We start from the raw sequence: 18808 nt of genomic DNA, 5'->3' as shown, positions 1-18808 counted from the left end.
AGTGACATGGATGGAACTAGAAAACAGTACGTTAAGTGAAATAAGCCAGGCCCAGAAAGTTAAACACCACATGTTCTCACTCATAGTTAGATGTTAAAAAAAAAGAAAAAGTTAATCTCACAGAAGTGAAAAGCAGAACAGAGGTTACTAGAGGCTGGAGAGGGGAGGGGAGGATAGGGAGAGATTTGTTCAATAACACAAAATTACAGCTAGGTAGGACAACTCCTAGTGTCTTATAGCACTGTAGGATGACCATAGTTAACGATAATATATTATGTAGTTTCAAATAAAGAAGAAAGGATATTGAATGTCCCCAAAACACAGAAATGATCGATGTTTCAGATGAATATGCTAATTACCCTGATCTGATCACTACACATTGCATGTATCAAAATATTACTCTGTACCCCATAAATATGTACCATATGTGTCAATTAAAAATTAATTAGGGCCAGGCGTGGTGGCTCACGCCTGTAATCCCAGCACTTTGGGAGGCTGAGCCAGGCGGGTCACCTGAGGTCAGGAGTTCAAGACCATCCTGGCCAACACTGCGAAATCCTGTCTCTACTAAAAATACAAAAATTACCCAGGCGTGGTGGCACACACTTATAATCCCAGCTACTCAGGAGGCTGAGGCACAAGAATTGCTTGAACCTGGGAGGTGGAGGTTGCAGTGAGCCGAGATCACACCACCACACTCCAGCCTGGGTGAAAGAGTGAGACTTCGTCTAAAAAAAAAAAAAAAATTAATTAATTTTTAAAAAAAGATTTATATAAATATAAAGCAGTGCCACTCTTCTCAGTAATATTTTTGTTTCAAAAAAGTTGCTTTTCATAAATATATGTTTTGTTGTTATGTAATTTATTATTTTTATTTTTAAAGGAAGTAATAATTATATTTAATTTTTCTTAGTTTTCATTTTTTTTTTTTTTTAGAACTAGGGTCTAGCTCTGTTGCCTAGGCTGGAGTGCAAAGGCACAATCACTGCAGCCTTGAACTCCTAGGCTCAAGTGATCCTCTTGCCTCAGCCTCCCTAGTAGCTAGGACTACAGGTGCATGCCACCAAGCCCAGCTATTTTTAAAAACTTTTTTGTAGAGATGGGATCTTACTATGTTGCCCAGGCTGGTCTCAAACTCCTGGCCTAAAGTGATCCTCGCACCTTGGCCTCCCAAAATGCTGGATTACGGGCATGAGCCACCACACCCAGTCAGTTTTAATTTTTAATATGGAAAATTTCAAAAAATATAACTCATATAAACTGAAGCTCTCTGAGGTCCTCAATAATTTTTAAATGTAAGCATTTCTCAGAATATATACCTAGAAGTGGTATTGCCAGGTTATAGATGATACTAAATTGTTTTCCAAAGTAATTGTACCAATTTATAACTTGTCATAATTAATATTTTTACTGCTTTCTCCAGAAGCATTTTATCAGATAGTCTAAATCACATCATAAAATGAGTTTATCTGAAATGTTCTTTTTAGACTTCTAACTCTACAAGTGAGAAAAATAGATACAGACATAGATAAAGATATCACTCATAATCGTAATCTCAGAATCTAGTAATAATTACTGTAATTTTTTTGGTCTATATGCTTCCTGACTTAAAAAGAGAGAGCTCTGGATTTCCAGTTAATTAAACATGTCTCATTGAACACAAATGCTTATCTCTGTTACCTCCCAAAATGATCTAAAACGACAATCTTGGAGTGCAAAAGGAAAAGCCTATAAGGACAAAGAGAACAGGACAGTAAGTAACTGTGCAATAGAGATGTCAATACATTTTTTTAATGAAGGAAAGCAGAGGGCTCACTAGTAATAGATCTAGGAAAAACTGAACTCTAACCCAGGTGCCTGCAGAGGGAGGCAGGATTGGGGGAAACATCAGATAAACGGTTCCTGACATCAACCCTTGACATCAGCAAGAAGAAAGCTGATTCTCAACTAAGAACCTTCCAGGCTTGGGATGGGAGGGACCAGGGCCTGGCTATACTTCCCGGGGTTGTTGCAAGGATTAAATTAGCTAAAACATGCAAAATACTTAAAATAGGGGCTGATGCTCAATGGTAGCTATTAGTGTCTGAGGATAAACTCCAACTTGAAAGCCAGAGACCAAAATAAACGACAGAGACGATCTAGGAAGCAGAAGAAAACAGCAGAAAATTACAATTGGAATCCTCAGAAACATGAAATAAGAGAAGATCCTGAATCCACAACATAACAGCAAGAGGCTACCAAAAAGGAAAGTCGGGGATCAAACAAAAACTCTTGGAAATTAACATTTTTGTAGCAGAAATGAAAAAATTCAATAGAAGAACTAGGGGATACAGCTCAGGAAAATCTCTTGTAAAGTAGAATAAACAAAACCAGGAAATGGAACATGAAGAAAAATTTAAAAACAGGGAAACTGGCTGGGTGCGGCAGCTCATGCCTGTAATCCGAGTACTTTGGGAGGCTGAGGCAGGAGGATCACTTGAAGCCAGGAGTTCAAGACCAGCCTGGCCAACATAGGGAGACCCTGTCTCTATTTGTTTAAAAAAAAAAAAAAGAGAGAAACTGATCACAGAGAACATTTCCCAGAATTGAAGACTTTGTTTCCCAATTGCAAGGGGCCATCAAGTGCTTAGCATAATGAATGAAAAATACTTATAGGACAGTTTATTATGAACGTTCAAAACATCAAGGATAAAGGAAAAAAATCCTAAACAAATTAACAAATTAACAAACAAAATATATGGAAAGTAACACAAGTCAGAATAAATCAGTCTCCTCAAGAGTAGCCACATGAGAAGCTAGATGACAATGAATCAATGCCGTTAAACTTCTGAGGGAAAATAATTTCCAACGTGGAAATCTGTCACTCAAGGATGAAAGAAAATAAAGCCATTTTTAGACAAGCAAGGACTCAAAACTTTACCTTCCATGAACCCTTTCTGGGGAGTTAGTGGAGAACATACTCCTCCAAAACGAGAGAATAAACCAAGAATGGAAAAACATAAGATCCAGAGAGCAGGGGATTTGGCACAGGAGAAACAAGAAGAGAATCCCCAGAATGTGGTTAGGTTCCTAATCCTAGGACAAGAGCTGTGAAGCAAGGCTAAGCAGAGGAGTTTGGAGCAAAGAGAGGATGAGTCTAAGGAGGGATGTTGCCAAGAAAAAAAAAAAGACACCAGTAAATGACCTGGTTCATGTGACCAGATCAAGAGATATTTTATAGCTCTAATGGAGAGTTTGTGAAGGAGTTAACAATAGATGCATAGATAGCTGGGTATGGTGCCTCACATCTGTAGTACCAGCCACTGAGGGGCTGAAGCAGGAGGATCACTTGAGCCCATCTCTAAAAATAAAAAATAAATAATGGATGCATAGATCATTAAGCAAATAAAAATAGATAATTTTTTGACTCTAGAAAAAATGTTATTCAATAAAGTGAATATAATCTTAGTGTAGTATATACCTCAACTGTAAAAATATTCTAGTTATATTACTATAAACTCTTGCTAGTCATTCAACAAACCAGGAAATTCTGCAGCCTGGCCAAGAGTCCACTGGTAGACACAAAAGAGACAGACAAAGCATAAACTCATGGAAAGAATAGAGAGGGGACTTTGATAGTGTTCAGCCTCAACGTTCACTCCCTCCTGGCTCCAACCTTCACTTTCCCAATAAAGAATGTAGAATCCCAGACTGGTATCTCCAGTTCTGTGATTTTCTGGAATCTTGTAATTGCTCACTGGACAATTCTTCTTGCCTATTGCCATTTGAAGCGTAATCTAGCTCTCTCTCTCTCGGTCCCTCTCTCTTGCGCACGCGAGCGCGCACACACACACACACACACTCCTAACTTATCCTCTTCCTCACCCTTTCCCAAACCAACTCATCACACCTTCTCCACTTTCAGCAGTGGCTCAATGGCACCACTACTTTTCCAGTCTTCCATGTGGCTTTCCACTCCTCCATTCCCTATAGCTGGTCTGCATTTAACTGGCTTCTAAAGGTCCTGCCCTGTCTCCAGCTGTAATCTAGTTCATTGCTTATATGAACGTTATAAACCATACCATGTGACACAAATGTAAAATACCAGTACTACATCAAAATTTCTGAAATAGACTCTGACTTGGTTACTTTTATTAATAATAATCAAATCAGTATTTGTATAGGGTTTTTAAAAAGACATTTATTGTACTTTCCTCTGATTGCTAAAGTATAAATGTTTACTGTAGAAATTTTGGAAAAGCTGGGCACAATTGCTCACATCTGTAATCCCAGCACTCTGGGAAGCTGAGGCAGGAGGATCACTTGAGCCCAGGATTTCCAGATCACCCTGGGAAACATAGTGAGACTCCATCTCTACAAAAAATTTTTAAAAAATTAGCCAGGCCTGATGGTGTGTACCTGTAGTCCCAGATACTTTGGAGGCTGAGGTGGGAGGATTGCTTGAGCCCAGCTTACAGGGAGTTATGATCGCACTACTGCACTCCAGCCTGGGTGACACAGCAAGACCCCATCTATTTTTTAAAAATTAAATAAATATAAAACAAACATTGTGCAGCAGATCTCTAGAACTTTTTCACCTTACACACCTAAAATTCTATACCCTTTAAACAATTCCTCTTTTCCCTCTCTCCTAGCCGCTGGCAATCACCATTCTACTTTCTGTTTCTTAGACTTTGATTGCTTTAGATAATTCATACGAATGGAAACATGCAGTATTTGTCTTTTTGGGGGGTTGTGCTCACTTTTAAGGCTTTTGATACCTAGTACTACACTGACCTCCAGAAAGGCTGTTAACGATTTACAGTTTGACTGGAACCATGTGTCCATCTGGGCTGAGTTCATTGCTTGCTTAGCATCTATCAGTTGTTTCAATTCCTGCCAGTTTGATAGAGGAACAAATAGTGGACCCAAATAGGATTTTACTTTGGATAAGGCCATTGTCCTATGAGAATCCTGGCTGAAATACTTGCTCCAGCACTTAGGAGCTGTGTGACCCGGGACAACTCACTTTTCAGTGCTTCTGTTCCCTTATGTGTAAATGGGGATAATAATATACACGTATATATTATACACATTTATTATGAGGAATTAGTTAATAAATGTGAAGCTGTAAGAACAGTGCCTGGAATATAGTAAGCCCAAATGTAAGATAGCTATTATCATTTTTGTCAATCCTTGCTAATGTAATACATGGAAAATTACAGCCAGCTATTTTAATTTACATCTCCTCGGTAATCAGTTGAACGTGAATGTTCTCTGTATTTATACTGGCTATTGGTACTTCTGTCAAGGGTTCCTTTTTCAAAGCACTGTGGCAAACGGGATCTCACTTGATCCTCCCAATAAACTCATGAATGAAGAAGGTGGCAATCATCAATCCCCACTTTTCGAATTAAGAAATTGAAGCTTGGAATTTGAATTCTGAGCAATTCCAATTCCAGGATTCAGATCTCACCCTCTAAAACCTAGTAGCTGTTGCTGAAAATATAACGGGAAAAAGCTTTTGTTAGCCGTAAACACCACCCACCCCGACGTGGCTCCGCCCCTGCCCCGCCCCGGCACCGGCTTGCCCCGCCCCGCCCTCTACGCGGTTTTCCAGACATCCTCTCTGCGCACGCGCGGCCGCTCTTGTGTGTGGAAGCCTCCTGGCGCCTGGCCCTCCGCCCCTCCCCCCCGGCGCGCGGCCCCGCCCAGGACGAGGCGCGGCGGGCGCGCAGCGCTGGGTCCAGTGGTGCGGAGAAGGCGAGGATTACCCTCCCGGAGGCGTTGTCTGCGACTTGGCGGAGGCTCCAACTTCCAGCGGCCCGGTCGGGAAAGGTACAGACTCCCGAGCCCCTCGGTCGGCGGCTTCAGCGGCCGCCATTTTCTCCAGGAGAGAGAAGAGGGCAGGAGGCGGGGGCCGCCCCCTGGGGCCGTGCGGGCCGGGGCGGGGTCGGGGGCCGGGCGTTGGGGGGCGGGCCCGGCTGGCGATGGGGCCCGGCCCCCTGACCTCAGGAGCCGCTGCTGCGGCAGAGTTAGGCCGGCCGCGGTGGGAAAACCCTGGGCGCCCTCTGGGTCTCAGCATCCCATTAGGACGGTTCCGCGCTGGGTGCCGCACGCCGCAGAGTGGGCAACGCTTTCACAGGGGACTTCGCATTTCACCCGCACACAGCAGCTCCTGGAGGGAGGCCAGGAAGACACTGTTAACCCATTTTGCAGACAGAAAACTAAGGCTCAGAGTGGGGAGGAGACTTGTCCAGGGACACCCAGCGAGGTTGTGGCGTTGGGACTCGGTTCCTACTCCGCCACATCCAGCGCCCTTGCCACCAGACCACTCTGCCTCACCTGGCAAAGGATGGGGCGGAGCTAAAGGATTAGAGGAGTAACTGGCAGGGTATTTTTTGTTTTGTTTTTAGGATCCGCCTCTTTGTGTACCACCCAGATCAGAGCCTCCTAAGAAATATCCAGAAGTCAAGCCATGGATCCACCTGCACGTAAAGAAAAAACCAAAGTTAAAGAATCTGTCAGCAGAGTTGAGAAGGCCAAACAGAAATCAGCCCAGCAGGAGCTGAAGCAGAGACAAAGAGCAGAGGTGAGATTAAGGCGGAGGCTCTGTATGCCTGTAGTCTGCTGGTGATGATGCTGGAGTAGAGAAACAGCAGAAAGGAGTTGCCTCCAGGCAGGATGGGTGTTCTCCCAGATTTAGAAGGGAGAACACTGAGGTTCAGAATGGTGAGGTGGCAGCCCAGAATCACATGCCAAGTTAGTGTCAGAACCCCAGTCTGGTGCGGAGCTTTTGTTGTAGAGACCCAAGGGAAGGAAGAAAGGAAAAAAAATGATATGTAAGGGGAAAGAAGGGGTCAGAATGAGAGAGAGCACGCAAGTGTCAGACACCCCCAGTACAGATGTTCTGGATTTGGTGCGGAAAGTAGCTACTCATGCCAGGTAGAGGCCCAAGCTTTAAACTCACCAGTGTGTTCCTTTGTTCTCTCAACGATTACAATCAACTTGAGAATAAAAAGCTTTAAACTTTACCCTGCCAATATTGAGCCACATACAGACATGAGTATTTTATTTTAGTATTTAATGTCAGGGAAAATCTTGCTGGTCTCTTTTTCCCTCTTTGTTTTGTTTATCTGTCTGCTTTGTTCATTTCCTGTCTTACATCCTTTTATCTCCCCATGGACAACTACTTTTTTTTTTACACTTTTACATTCAAATATGTTAATAGATATCCTTGAACAATATACAATAGTATTTTAAATTTTTACATTAATATTCCTGCATTTTATTTTGCATTTTGCTTACATTATGTTTTTTAGAACTATTCATGCCAATATAAGAATCTAGTTTATTCTCATTAATTTTTATAATAGTCTATTTTATGCATCCATTTTACTTAGTATATTTATTCATTCTTACAGGGATGCACATTTAAATTATTTATAGTATTTTTTGCTATTACAAACATTGCTGTAGTGAAAAGCTTTTAGGTGTCTCCTTTGGCACCTGCCTTAGAATTTCTATAGGGTATTTAACTAGAAAAATTACTGGGTACATTCTCAATTTTACTAGACATTGCCACATTGCTTTTTTTTTTTGAGATGGAGTCTCTTTATTTTTTATTTTTATTTTTTATTATACTTTAAGTTCTAGGGTACATGTGCATAACATGCAGGTTTGTTACATACGTATACGTGTGCCATGTTGGTGTGCTGCACCCATTAACTTGTCATTTACATTAGGTATATCTCCTAATGCTTTCCCTCCCCCCTCCCCCTACCCCACAACAGGCCCTGGTGTGTGATGTTCCCCTTCCTGTGTCCAAGTGTTCTCATTGTTCAGTTCCCACCTATGAGTGAGAACATGTGGTGTTTGCTTTTTTGTTCTTACGATAGTTTGCTGAGAATGATGGTTTCCAGCTTCATCCATGTCCCTACAAAGGACATGAACTCATCCTTTTTTATGGCTGCATAGTATTCCATGGTGTATATGTGCCACATTTTCTTAATCCAGTCTATCACTGATGGACATTTGGGTTGGTTCCAAGTCTTTGCTATTGTGAATAGTGCTGCAATAAACATATGTGTGCATGTGCCTTTATAGCAGCATGATTTATAATCCTTTGGGTATATACCCAGTAATGGGATGGCTGGGTCAAATGGTATTTCTAGTTCTAGATCCTTGAGGAATCACCACATTGTCTTCCATAATGGTTGAACTAGTTTACAGTCCCACCAACAGTGTAAAAGTGTTCCTATTTCTCCACATCCTCTCCAGCACCTGTTGTTTCCTGACTTTTTAATGATCGCCATTCTAACTGGTGTGAGATGGTATCTCATTGTGGTTTTGATTTGCATTTCTCTGATGATGAGTCTCTTTTTTTTGAGATGGAGTCTTGCTCTGTCACCCAGGCTGGAGTGCAGTGGCGCGATCTCAGTTCATTGCAACCTCTGCCTCCCCGGTGCAAGCAATTCTCCTGCCTTGGCCTCCTGAGTAGCTGGGATTACAGGCGTGCACTACTGCCTTAGCCTCCCAAAGTGCTGGGATTATAGACGTGAGCCACTGCACTCGGCCGATATTGTCAACTTTTAATTTTTGTTAATCTGATTCATTCATTAAATATTGGCCAGGTGCAGTGGCTCACGCCTGTAATCACGCACTTTGGGAGTCCGAGGCAGGCGGATCATGAGATCAAGAGATTGAGACCATCCTGGCCAACATGGTGAAACCCTGTCTCTACTAAAAATACAAAAATTAGCTGGGTATGGTGGCGTGCGCCTGTAGTCCCAGCTACCTGGGAGGCTGAGGCAGGAGAATTGCTTGAACCCAGGAGACGGAGGTTGCCGAGATTGTGCCACTGCACTCTAGCCTGGGCGACAGAGCTAGACTCTGTCTAAAAAAAAAAAAAAAAAAAAAAATTGAACTGCTAGTATGTGCCAGGCACTGTTCTAGGAATTTGAGTCACATGATGACAAAGCAGAAAAGAATCCTTGCCTTCATGGATCTTGCATTCCAGCAAGGGGAGGCAGTAAACATAATAAGTAAACTTACTAGTGCATTTGAAGTTAATCTGTAAACTGAAATCTACCTTTGGGTTAAGGCAGACCACCTGAGAGCTGTGGTCCTTTACCTTCCCATTCCCACCTGGATCCGGGTCCTCAGGTGATGCGCATTGTGCTTTGGTGAACAGTATGAGGGTTGCTATAAGAAACAGCCCTGAAGCAGGAGAACAGAAGCTACAGATAAGAAAACCATTGACCAGAGAAATGGCGATACAGCCAAGGGAGCTCTCACTGGAGCAACAGAGCTATCTACACTTCCGTGTACAGCAAATGCTCTGGGAAATGGAGAACCAGTTGCCAGCCCATATGTGGTTACCTCACACCTATCAAAAGTGACTGTGGAGAGCACCCCCAATTTGGAAAACCAAATGAAAATGGAGTATCTCTGTTCAGAATGAAAACTTTGAAGAAATTATAAATTTACCCATTGGATTGAAACCATCCAGATTAGATGTCACTAACATTAAGAGCCCAGAAATTCCTTTGAATCCAGTTTTGGCCTTTGATGATGAAGGGACGCTTGGGCCCCTGTCTCAGGTAGATGGTGTTCAAACACAACAGACTGCAGAAGTTAAATGCGTATTTTTTCTGAAGAACCAAAGTCAAAATTTAATGAGAATTTCTATAATTAATGGAATTCCTTTCATGCTATAAAAGAGCATCCCCTCTTCCAGTTTTCTAAAGATTTCTTGACCATCATTTTGAAAAGATTTATTTAAACTAGCTAAAGACAACAGACAGGATAGCTTTCCTAATAATTTTCATCAGTAGAAAAAAAATACTCCTCATTCTTCAGTACTTTAAAATGGCTTTTTCCAGTGTGCTCCTTCTTAGCAAATCAGTATTTTTCTGCATTATTTAAAAGACAAGAGCATTTGGCTATAAAATGATTGACTAGGATAGACTAGGCATGATTTTTTTTCACATAAATAGTTTGGTCTTAAAGCTTAACAGCTTAAAATTGGCAAAAAAAACTTTTGCCTTTTACCATGTAATATTTGAAAAGTAAGTAACTCTTTGCTACAAGTAGAATGAATAGGGAAAAAGTTTAAGCCTGTTTTTTAAAAAATATTATTGTTGGCCGGGCGCGGTGGCTCACGCTTGTAATCCCAGCACTTTGGGAGGCCGAGGCGGGCGGATCACGAGGTCAGGAGATCGAGACCACGGTGAAACCCTGTCTCTACTAAAAATACAAAAAAAAAATTAGCCGGGCGTGGTGGCGGGCGCCTGTAGTCCCAGCTACTTGGAGAGGCTGAGGCAGGAGAATGGCGTGAACCCGGGAGGCGGAGCTTGCAGTGAGCCGAGATCGCGCCACTGCACTCCAGCCTGGGCGACAGAGCGAGACTCCGTCTCAAAAAAAAAAAAAAAAAAAAAAAAAAAAAAAAAAAAAAAAATATATTATTGTAAAGAGCTCTATTTGTAGAGGCAAATTATAGGCAGATTACCAGTTTCTTATAAATACAAACTTGTACATGGACATTCTGCAAACCCAGCTGTCACATTCTTGCAACTACTTTTGCAAAAGCATACTAAAAGGTTTTAAAATGTGAAAAAACATTTTTTCAGAGCAAGAAAATAGTTTACTCTTGTCTTAAATAATGTATAAAGTTTTTCCAGATAAACTAATCAAATAAATTAGAACAATGTGACAACATTGCAAATTTGTCATTAGATGCATTCCTTCTAATGTTACCAGGGGAGGATGTTACTGATGATTCAAGGCTGTTTCTGAGGTCTGTATGTTGCTACTGTCCCCGGTGACGGTGGGACTTACCTCTGTCCTACTTGATCACAAATTATGTTAGGGGGAAATAAAGATTTAATATTTCATTAAATAAAAAAGAAATTTGGTTTTGCTCATTTAAGAGCAACAAGAAAATGGTGGCGTGTTGACTGTGTTTGGCCGCAGGGCACGGACCTTCATGGAAGTCCTCGCTCCGCATGGCATCCGCCAGCTTTTCACCTTTCATTCTTATTCTTCACTTTTGCTGCTGAGCCTAGCTGTACAAATTTTGCGCTTTCATTTGCTAATGTAAATGCAATTTATTTTACCATTTTAGAGACTACTAATGATTAAATGTAGGAGAGGGCACACGTTTTTATGTGGCATGTTAAAAAAGATAAATTTATACCACTGTAATGTGCTGGATTTATTAAAAGAGATTGGTTAAACTGCTAGGTTGAATGAGAGACTTCCTCTATGGTACTCTTTTTTTTTTTTTTAATCCAAGGATATTGTCTTTAGTAACAGCTTGTAACTTGTTAAAACATTAATTTGGGGTTTTTCCCTATTCTTAGTTGTCTGTACACATAGTAATTATGTTAAAATCCGTTTTAAAAAAAAAACAGCCCTATGAAACTGTCCTCTGTGCATATTGTAAGGATAGATGTTGGGCACATTGTTCATGCCCTTATTGACACCCTTCTGTAAAGTTCTACAGGTTAAATTTATTTGTCTGACTTCAAATCTCAGCTCCTCCATAAATCCCAGTTCTTTCCATGTGACGTTGGACAAGATACTTAACCTCTCTGAACCCCCAGTTCATCAGTTCCTCCTTGGTAAAATGAGGAGAACATCTACCTCAGAAGACCATTAAAAGGAATAGAAATACCACGTGTAAAGCCTGTAGTGCAGTACTTGGCAGAGGAAGCATTTGATAAATAGCAGTGATTATGATCAGGAATAATCTTGTGTTTCCAAGCAGGCAGCCTGCTCTTATTGTGTGGACCCTAAATTGAACAACTGCTGAGTTCCTGTTGACTGCTGAAATGCAACGTTGCTGCACTCAAGCAGCAGCTGGCCCCATGCAGCTCTTGAGATGTGCCAGGACCGAGCCAAGCCTACACATGCATAGCCACATGTAGTCCTCACACCAGGGCTCCAAAGCAGGAGTTATTGTGACTCCCATTTAACCTTGGTTAATCCGATATGTCAAATATATGGCCTTGTGAGGTAGGCAGTATTATCCTCACTTTAAAGTGATGTGAGTAGAGTCCTGTAGTTAAAGAGGGGCAGGCCTGTGGTCTAAACATCTTCTGACCTTTGTCTGTTGTTTTTTGCCTTGCCCCCCTACAGCTGCCTTGCTGTTTTTTTCTGTTTGGTTGGTTGGTGTTTTTGTTTTGTTTTGAGACGGAGTCTCGCTCTGTCACCCAGGCTGGAGTGCAGTGGCACAATCTCGACTCAGTGCAACCTCTGCCTCCCAGGTTCAAGCAATTCTCCTGTATCAGCCTCCCGAGTAGCTGGGATTACAGGCACCCGCCACCATGCCTGGCTAATTTTGTATTTTTAGTAGAGATGGATTTTCACCATGTTGGTCAGGCTGGTCTCGAACTCCTGACCTCAAGTGATCCGCACACCTCAGCCTCCCAAAGTGCTGGGATTACACGTGTGAGCCGCCGCACCCATCCTGTTTTTTTTTTTTTTTCTTTAATCTTTATTGCCTGGAATGTAATGCAACAAGACCCTTTGTGGGGAGGAAGAGACAGTTTCTATTCAATTCTGCAGACGCCAGATTCCAGAAAGTTAGATGTGAAGATGCCAGATTCCAGAAAGTTAGATTGTGGGGAGGAAGAGACAGTTTCTATTCAATTCTGCAGACGGCAGATTCCAGAAAGTTAGATGTGAAGTTAGATGTGAAGAAAGTTAGATTCCAGAAGGAGAGATGTGGGAGGTGAATGGGAATGGAAGGCACATTGGCAGTGGAAGCACCGTTTGACACTTGTAGGGTCCGTTTCCTTCTTGACTGAGAGTCATTCTTTGGCCTGGACACCCTGACCCATTGTGAGTCTCCACTTTCTCCTACCATCTTGCCTCCTTGATATGGAGGTCTCCGAGAAGCTATTTAATTTGCGTCTCAGGCCCTAACACAGTAATGTGCAGATTACAAATGCTCAGTAAATACTTACTGAATGAAGCAAGCGGAGGTTTTCAAATATATATGTATATATGTGGGCCCAGGCACAGTGGCTCTCACCTGTAATCCCAGCACTTTGGGAGGCCAAAGTGGGCAGATCACGAGGTCAGGAGATCGAGACCATCCTGGCCAACATCGTGAAATCTCGTCTCTATTAAAATACAAAAAATTAGCCAGGCGTGGTGGTGCACGCCTGTAGTCCCAGCTACTCAGGAGGCTGAGGCAAGGGAATTGCTTGAACCAAGAGGCGGAGGGCGCAATGAGCTGAGATCGGGTCACTGCACTCCAGCCTGGTGACAGAGCAAGACTCTGCTCACAAAAAAATGTGTGTGTGTGTGTGTGTGTTAAAAGTATATTTATATAATGTGTGTGGGGGGCTTAAGAATAAAACACCCAACTATAGAACATGACCAGTAACTGGGAAACTTTGTGTACCCCTTTCCTGGTCATGTACCTCACCCTTCCCACCAGCAGTACCCTCTTTGCTGTATTTTATGCTAATCATTCTTGCTGTTCTACATTAATTTACTGTCTGTGTACCTCTAAATATTTTGTAGTGTAACAATATATTGTTTTGCATGTTTCTGAACTTTCATATATGTTACCATGACTGGCTGTCTTCACTCAGCATTTTTTTAACCATTCAAGTTTATTTATTTTTATTATGGTAAAATATACATAAAATTTACCAGTTTCATCAGCCACATTCTGTGTTTCAAGAATCATTTGCAGTAGTGTTAGTAACTATTTGCATCACTGTGTAGAATTCCATTTTTCTTAAAGATGGCAGGAATCATTCAAGCTTTCCAGTCAGTTTGGATCATTTTACTTTTCCTAGGAATTTGTTTCATTTAGGTTGTCAAATGTGTTGGCACGGAGTTCATAATGTTTCATTTTCATTTCTGTTATGTCAGTAGTTAAGTCTTCTTTCTAGTTCCTAATAATGTTTATTTGTGCCCACTCCCTTTTATGTTGATCTGTCATGTCAGAGGTTTGCAAGGTTTTTTTTAGTATTTTCAAAGAACCATCCTGCAGTCTTGGTGATCCTCTCTGTTGTAGGTTTGGTTGCTTTTTCATTCGTTTCGGCTCTTATTTTGTATTTTCTCTTTGTCCCACTTCTAAGTTTTCATTTTTTCCCCCTTCCTTGTCTTTTCAATTAATCAAGTTATAGCTCGTCTACACACACACACTCTCTTTCATTTTTTTCTTCTACAAATTAGGAAGTTTTGTGATCTGTTTCTGTTCTTAGTGGGTGGATTAATTAAGGATAAAGAAAGATGAGGAATAAGGTGTAGTTACCCTGCCTTTCACCTGAGGATGTCTCTTGCCATCTTCTTTCCAGCACCACTGCCTGCTGTAGACGATATTCCCATGACCTCCTTTCTGGACTGTTGTAACAGATGCCTCCTAAAAGCACAGATAGAATCACATTGCTTATGGCTGGGCACAGTGGCTCACGCCTGTAATCCCAGCACTCTGGGAGGCCGAGGCAGGAGGATCACATGAGGCCAGGAGTTGGAGACCAGTCTGGCCAACATGGTGAAACCTTGTCTCTACTAAAAATACAAAACTTAGCCGGGTTTGGTGGCGGGCACCTGTAATCCCAGCTACTTGGGAGGCTGATGCAGGAGAATTGCTTGAACTTGGGAGGCAGAGGTTGCAGTGAGCTGAGATCATGCCACTGCACTGCAGCCTGGACAACAGAGCAAGACTCTGTCTGAAATATATATATATAGCATATATATATATATATACATACATAGCTTATATATAAGCTATACATACATACGTAGCTTATATATAAGCTATACATACATACGTAGCTTATATATAAGCTATATATACATACGTAGCTTATATATAAGCTATATATACATACGTAGCTTATATATAAGCTATATATACATACGTAGCTTATATATAAGCTATATATACATACATATATATCTATATATATAGGCTTATAGATATAGGCTATATATACTATATAGTATATATACTATTAGTAGTATATACTTTGGGAGGCCAAGGTGGGAGAGTTTGTCATGTCAGAGGTTTGCAAGTATACCATATACTATATATAGTATATATACACTATTAGTGTATATATAGCTCTATAGTGTATATAGCTTATATATATATATATATATAATATATATATATAAGCTATATACACTATAGAGCTATATATACACTAATAGTGTATATACCATTATTATATATATGTATACACTTTGGGAGGCTGAGGCGGGAGGATCTGTCATGTCAGAGGTTTGCAAGTATAGTGTATATATATTAGTATATATAAGCTATATATAGTATATATATAGCTTATATATTATATACTCTACTTATAACTTATATAAACTATATTACTATACACAGTATATATATGCTATATATATATTCACATTGCTCCCCTGCACACTTATCTTTGCTGGCTCTCCAGAATCTGCCAGATAAAATCCAGATTCCTTGGCATGACATTTAAGACCCCAACATAATTTTCTTGCTTTCTCCAGCTCCCCAACCCCTACTCTATAATATCCTTTATATTGGCATACTTGAAGTTTCCAGAACAGACTCTATACTTTTCCATTACATTTATTTACACATAATATCCTCCCCCACCACCTGTCATGTCTCATGATAGATTTTAAGCTGAGATGGCCAATTTGCAGCCTTACAGAACTAGACCAGAAGATTATTTGTGGATAAATCTGATCTTCCTATATGTAACTTCTACTTCACTGGTTCCTCAATCTGAATTGGCCACATGCTTGCTGAAGAGACTTGTTTTCTTCTTAAGGGATCCTACTAATCCCTTAAAGACCAAATCAAGCCACCTGCATCACTGCTGCTGTCTTGATTCTCCAGATGGAACTAATATCTAACTTTCCTATTCCCAGAGCACTGTCCCTGCATTACCACTACTGGTGAAATTCTGGTATCTTCAGAAGGCACCACCTGTTATGTCAGAAGATGTGTTGTGCAGCTGCTTCCATGGCTAACAGAGGTATCTCTTTCTCTCATTCAGATCTATGCCCTCAACAGAGTCATGACAGAACTGGAGCAGCAGCAGTTTGATGAGTTCTGTAAACAGATGCAGCCTCCTGGAGAATGAGGCCCCAGGTTCAAACCAGATGGGATCCTGAGAGCTTTGTTTGAGAGGGTGTTGCCAGTTTTAAGCTGAGATGGCCCATTTGGAGCCTTACAGAACTAGACCAGAAGACATTTGTGGATAAATCTGAACTCACTTCCTGTGTGTAACTTGTACTTCACTGGTTCCTTCAATTTGAATTGGCCGCATGCCTGCTGAAGAGACTTGTTTTCTTCTTCTAAGACAGTGGTTTTGTTTTTTGGGTTTTTAAAACACACACACACACACACACACACACACACACACACAAAAAACACTTTTTCTATTGTTTGAGAAAAATCAGTGTTTCTCATGAAACTCTATATCTTCTCCAAAAATACAAATAAAATACTAATAAAATGTTCATTTGCTCATACTTTAGCAAGTGCCTAGCCATAGAAAATGGAGTACAAAGTAATGTAATAGGTAAGAAAAGTTGAGGTGAGCAGAAGGCACCCTCTCTCCTTCAGGAGCTTGGCAGAGAGGAGAGAAAGAACATGACTGCTTCCAGTTTTCATTCTTCCTGGGGCTAAAACTTTGCAGACCCTGCCGATCTCTAGTTTCTAGGCACACAGATAGAAATATGTGACCCCTTTATTCCCAGATGAGTCACTAGTCAGGGTTAGAGGCCTGAAGCTAGGATTCCCTCACCGGTGATGTGGAGAGCTAGCAGCAGGCTTGCATTAACAGCAAGAGGGGAGTGCAGGTGCTTTTTGTTTTGGTGGCTTATCAGACCTAGAAAGGGATTTATGATGGAAATATTCAGACGTCCCTCGGAAACCAGCCACCAGCCCTCCACCATTCAACTGCCATTTTTAGGTGTAGAAATGTAAGGTTGTTTCTGCTGCTGACATTTGTATCAAGAATGGTAGTTCATACCTTGAATGCTTAGCTGTAGAGTTGTTTTAATGCTGAGCAAAAGAAGAGATTGTTCTTCCAGGATATTTCATTTCAGAAATTCCTTGGGAGTAGGGGGAGGAGGACTTAAGAGAGCTGAAAAAATACCACACAGATGGGGCAAAGAGCCAGACACTGCCACCTGCTTTCCTCTAAGCTGGAAATGCTGGAAACACCTCAAGCTGTCCCTGTCTCCTCTGTCTCCCTGCTGCCTCTGAAGTCACTGAGAATACTTTTCCATTGCTCTGGCATATTTTAGGAGTAAACTGGGGAGTTAATGGGATGTTAAACATTCTACCACTGTGGAGAATGTGTTTTTAGAGCCCAATTTATAATTAAGGATAATCTCTACATAGATTATCTCCACAAATGGTAATTAGGTTCTGTAGCATCCTGCTAAATTTGGTTGAATGGAGTTTTGTGTTTTCAGAGAAGTAGGGGGTTGGGGGGAGCTGTCCCTGTAAACATACAGAAATACTGTCATATGCTAAAAAGAGCAGTTTTGGAGCCAAATGACCTGGGGTACCCAACTACCAGTTATCTTCTCTGAACTGCACTTTTCCTATCTACATAATGGAATATTTTCTTCCTCTCAGGAGTGTTGTTGAGAAATAATGTATGTAATAGATACTCAGTGTCTTAGTTCACTTTGTGCTGTTATAACAAAACCTCAGATTGGGTTTGGTTTTTGTGGGTTGGTTGGTTGGTTGGTTTTTTGAGATAGGGTCTGGCTCTGTTGCCCAGGCTAGAGTGCAGTGGCATGATCTCAACCCACTGCAACCTCTGCCCCTTTGCTTTCTGGCTCAAGCCATCCTCCCACCTCAGCCTCCTGGGTAGCTGGGACCACAGGCTTGCACCACCACACATACTAATTTTGTATGTTTTTTGTAGAGACAAGGTCTGACTTTGTTGCCCAGGCTGGTCTCAAACTCCTAGCTCAAGTGATCTACCCGCCTCAGCCTCGCAAAGTACTGGGATTACAGGGATGAGCCAACATACCTGGCCTAGACTGGGTAATTTATGAAGAACAGAGATTGGTTTCTTACAGTTCTGGAAGCTGGGATGTCCAAGGTGGAGGGGCCCACATCTGCTGAGGGCCATCTTGCTACATCATCCTGTGGCTGAAGGTGAAAGGGCAAGGGAGGAAGAAGGAGGCCAAACTTCAGCCTTTTATTAGGAACCCACTCCCAAGATAACTAGACTACTCCAGCAATAACAGACAGCATTAATCATTCATGATGGCAGAGCCCTCATAACCTAATCATCTCTTAAAGTTTCCACCTCTTAACACTGTTGCATTGGGGATTATTTCTAACACACGAACTTTGGGGGACATATTCAAACCATAGCATTCAGAAAATGTTACTTCCCTTCCCAGACACCTTTCAGATTGTTTCATGGGAAATGTTTTCAGATTTCACATAACCAGGAAAGACATGATCATTGTCTGGAAAGATTCTTAGTTGGGAACTGCTTGTATTAACATCGCTCAGCCTTGGATATATTCTTGTCGTGGAGAAACACTCTAGTAGGGCACAAGTGGTTGTAAAATCAGTTTAGTAAATTATGACCAGCTTTTCTTTTTAATGAAATAACAAATTAGAAAATACCACATGTGGGGCCGGGCACAGTGGCTCACGCCTGTAATCCCAGCATGTTGGGAGGCCGAGGCGGGCGGATCACGAGGTCAGGAAATCGAGACCATTCTGGCTAACGGTGAAACCCGGTCTCTAATAAAAATACAAAAAAAAAAAAAAAATTAGTCGGGCGTGGTAGTGGGTGCCTGTAGTCCTAGCTACTCAGGAGTGTTGGGA

The 18808-nt window shown here is 41.5% G+C and overlaps 1 protein-coding gene across 3 annotated transcripts in view; it reads left to right on the top strand.

Annotated features, from left to right (window-relative positions):
* SVBP (small vasohibin binding protein) overlaps nt 1–16461 on the top strand; it is a 56892-nt gene extending 40431 nt beyond the window's left edge. Inside the window, exons 1-3 of one of the 3 annotated variants that reach the window (XM_003273361.4) lie at nt 4602–5817; nt 6422–6571; nt 15996–16461. In XM_003273361.4, coding sequence (XP_003273409.1) covers nt 6458–6571; nt 15996–16082 — 201 coding nt within the window. In that variant the 5' untranslated portion in view covers nt 4602–5817; nt 6422–6457 and the 3' untranslated portion in view covers nt 16083–16461. Of the gene's footprint in view, nt 1–4601; nt 5818–6396; nt 6572–15995 lie in introns of those variants that run through there. The other 2 variants (XM_030823630.1, XM_030823629.1) reach the window with 2 other exon arrangements.
* Nucleotides 16462–18808: the final 2347 nt, after the last annotated feature.

Source organism: Nomascus leucogenys, chromosome 12 (genome assembly GCF_006542625.1).
Source record: "Nomascus leucogenys isolate Asia chromosome 12, Asia_NLE_v1, whole genome shotgun sequence".
Lineage (NCBI taxonomy): Eukaryota > Metazoa > Chordata > Mammalia > Primates > Hylobatidae > Nomascus > Nomascus leucogenys.
This window is presented reverse-complemented; position numbering and strand designations above follow the sequence as displayed.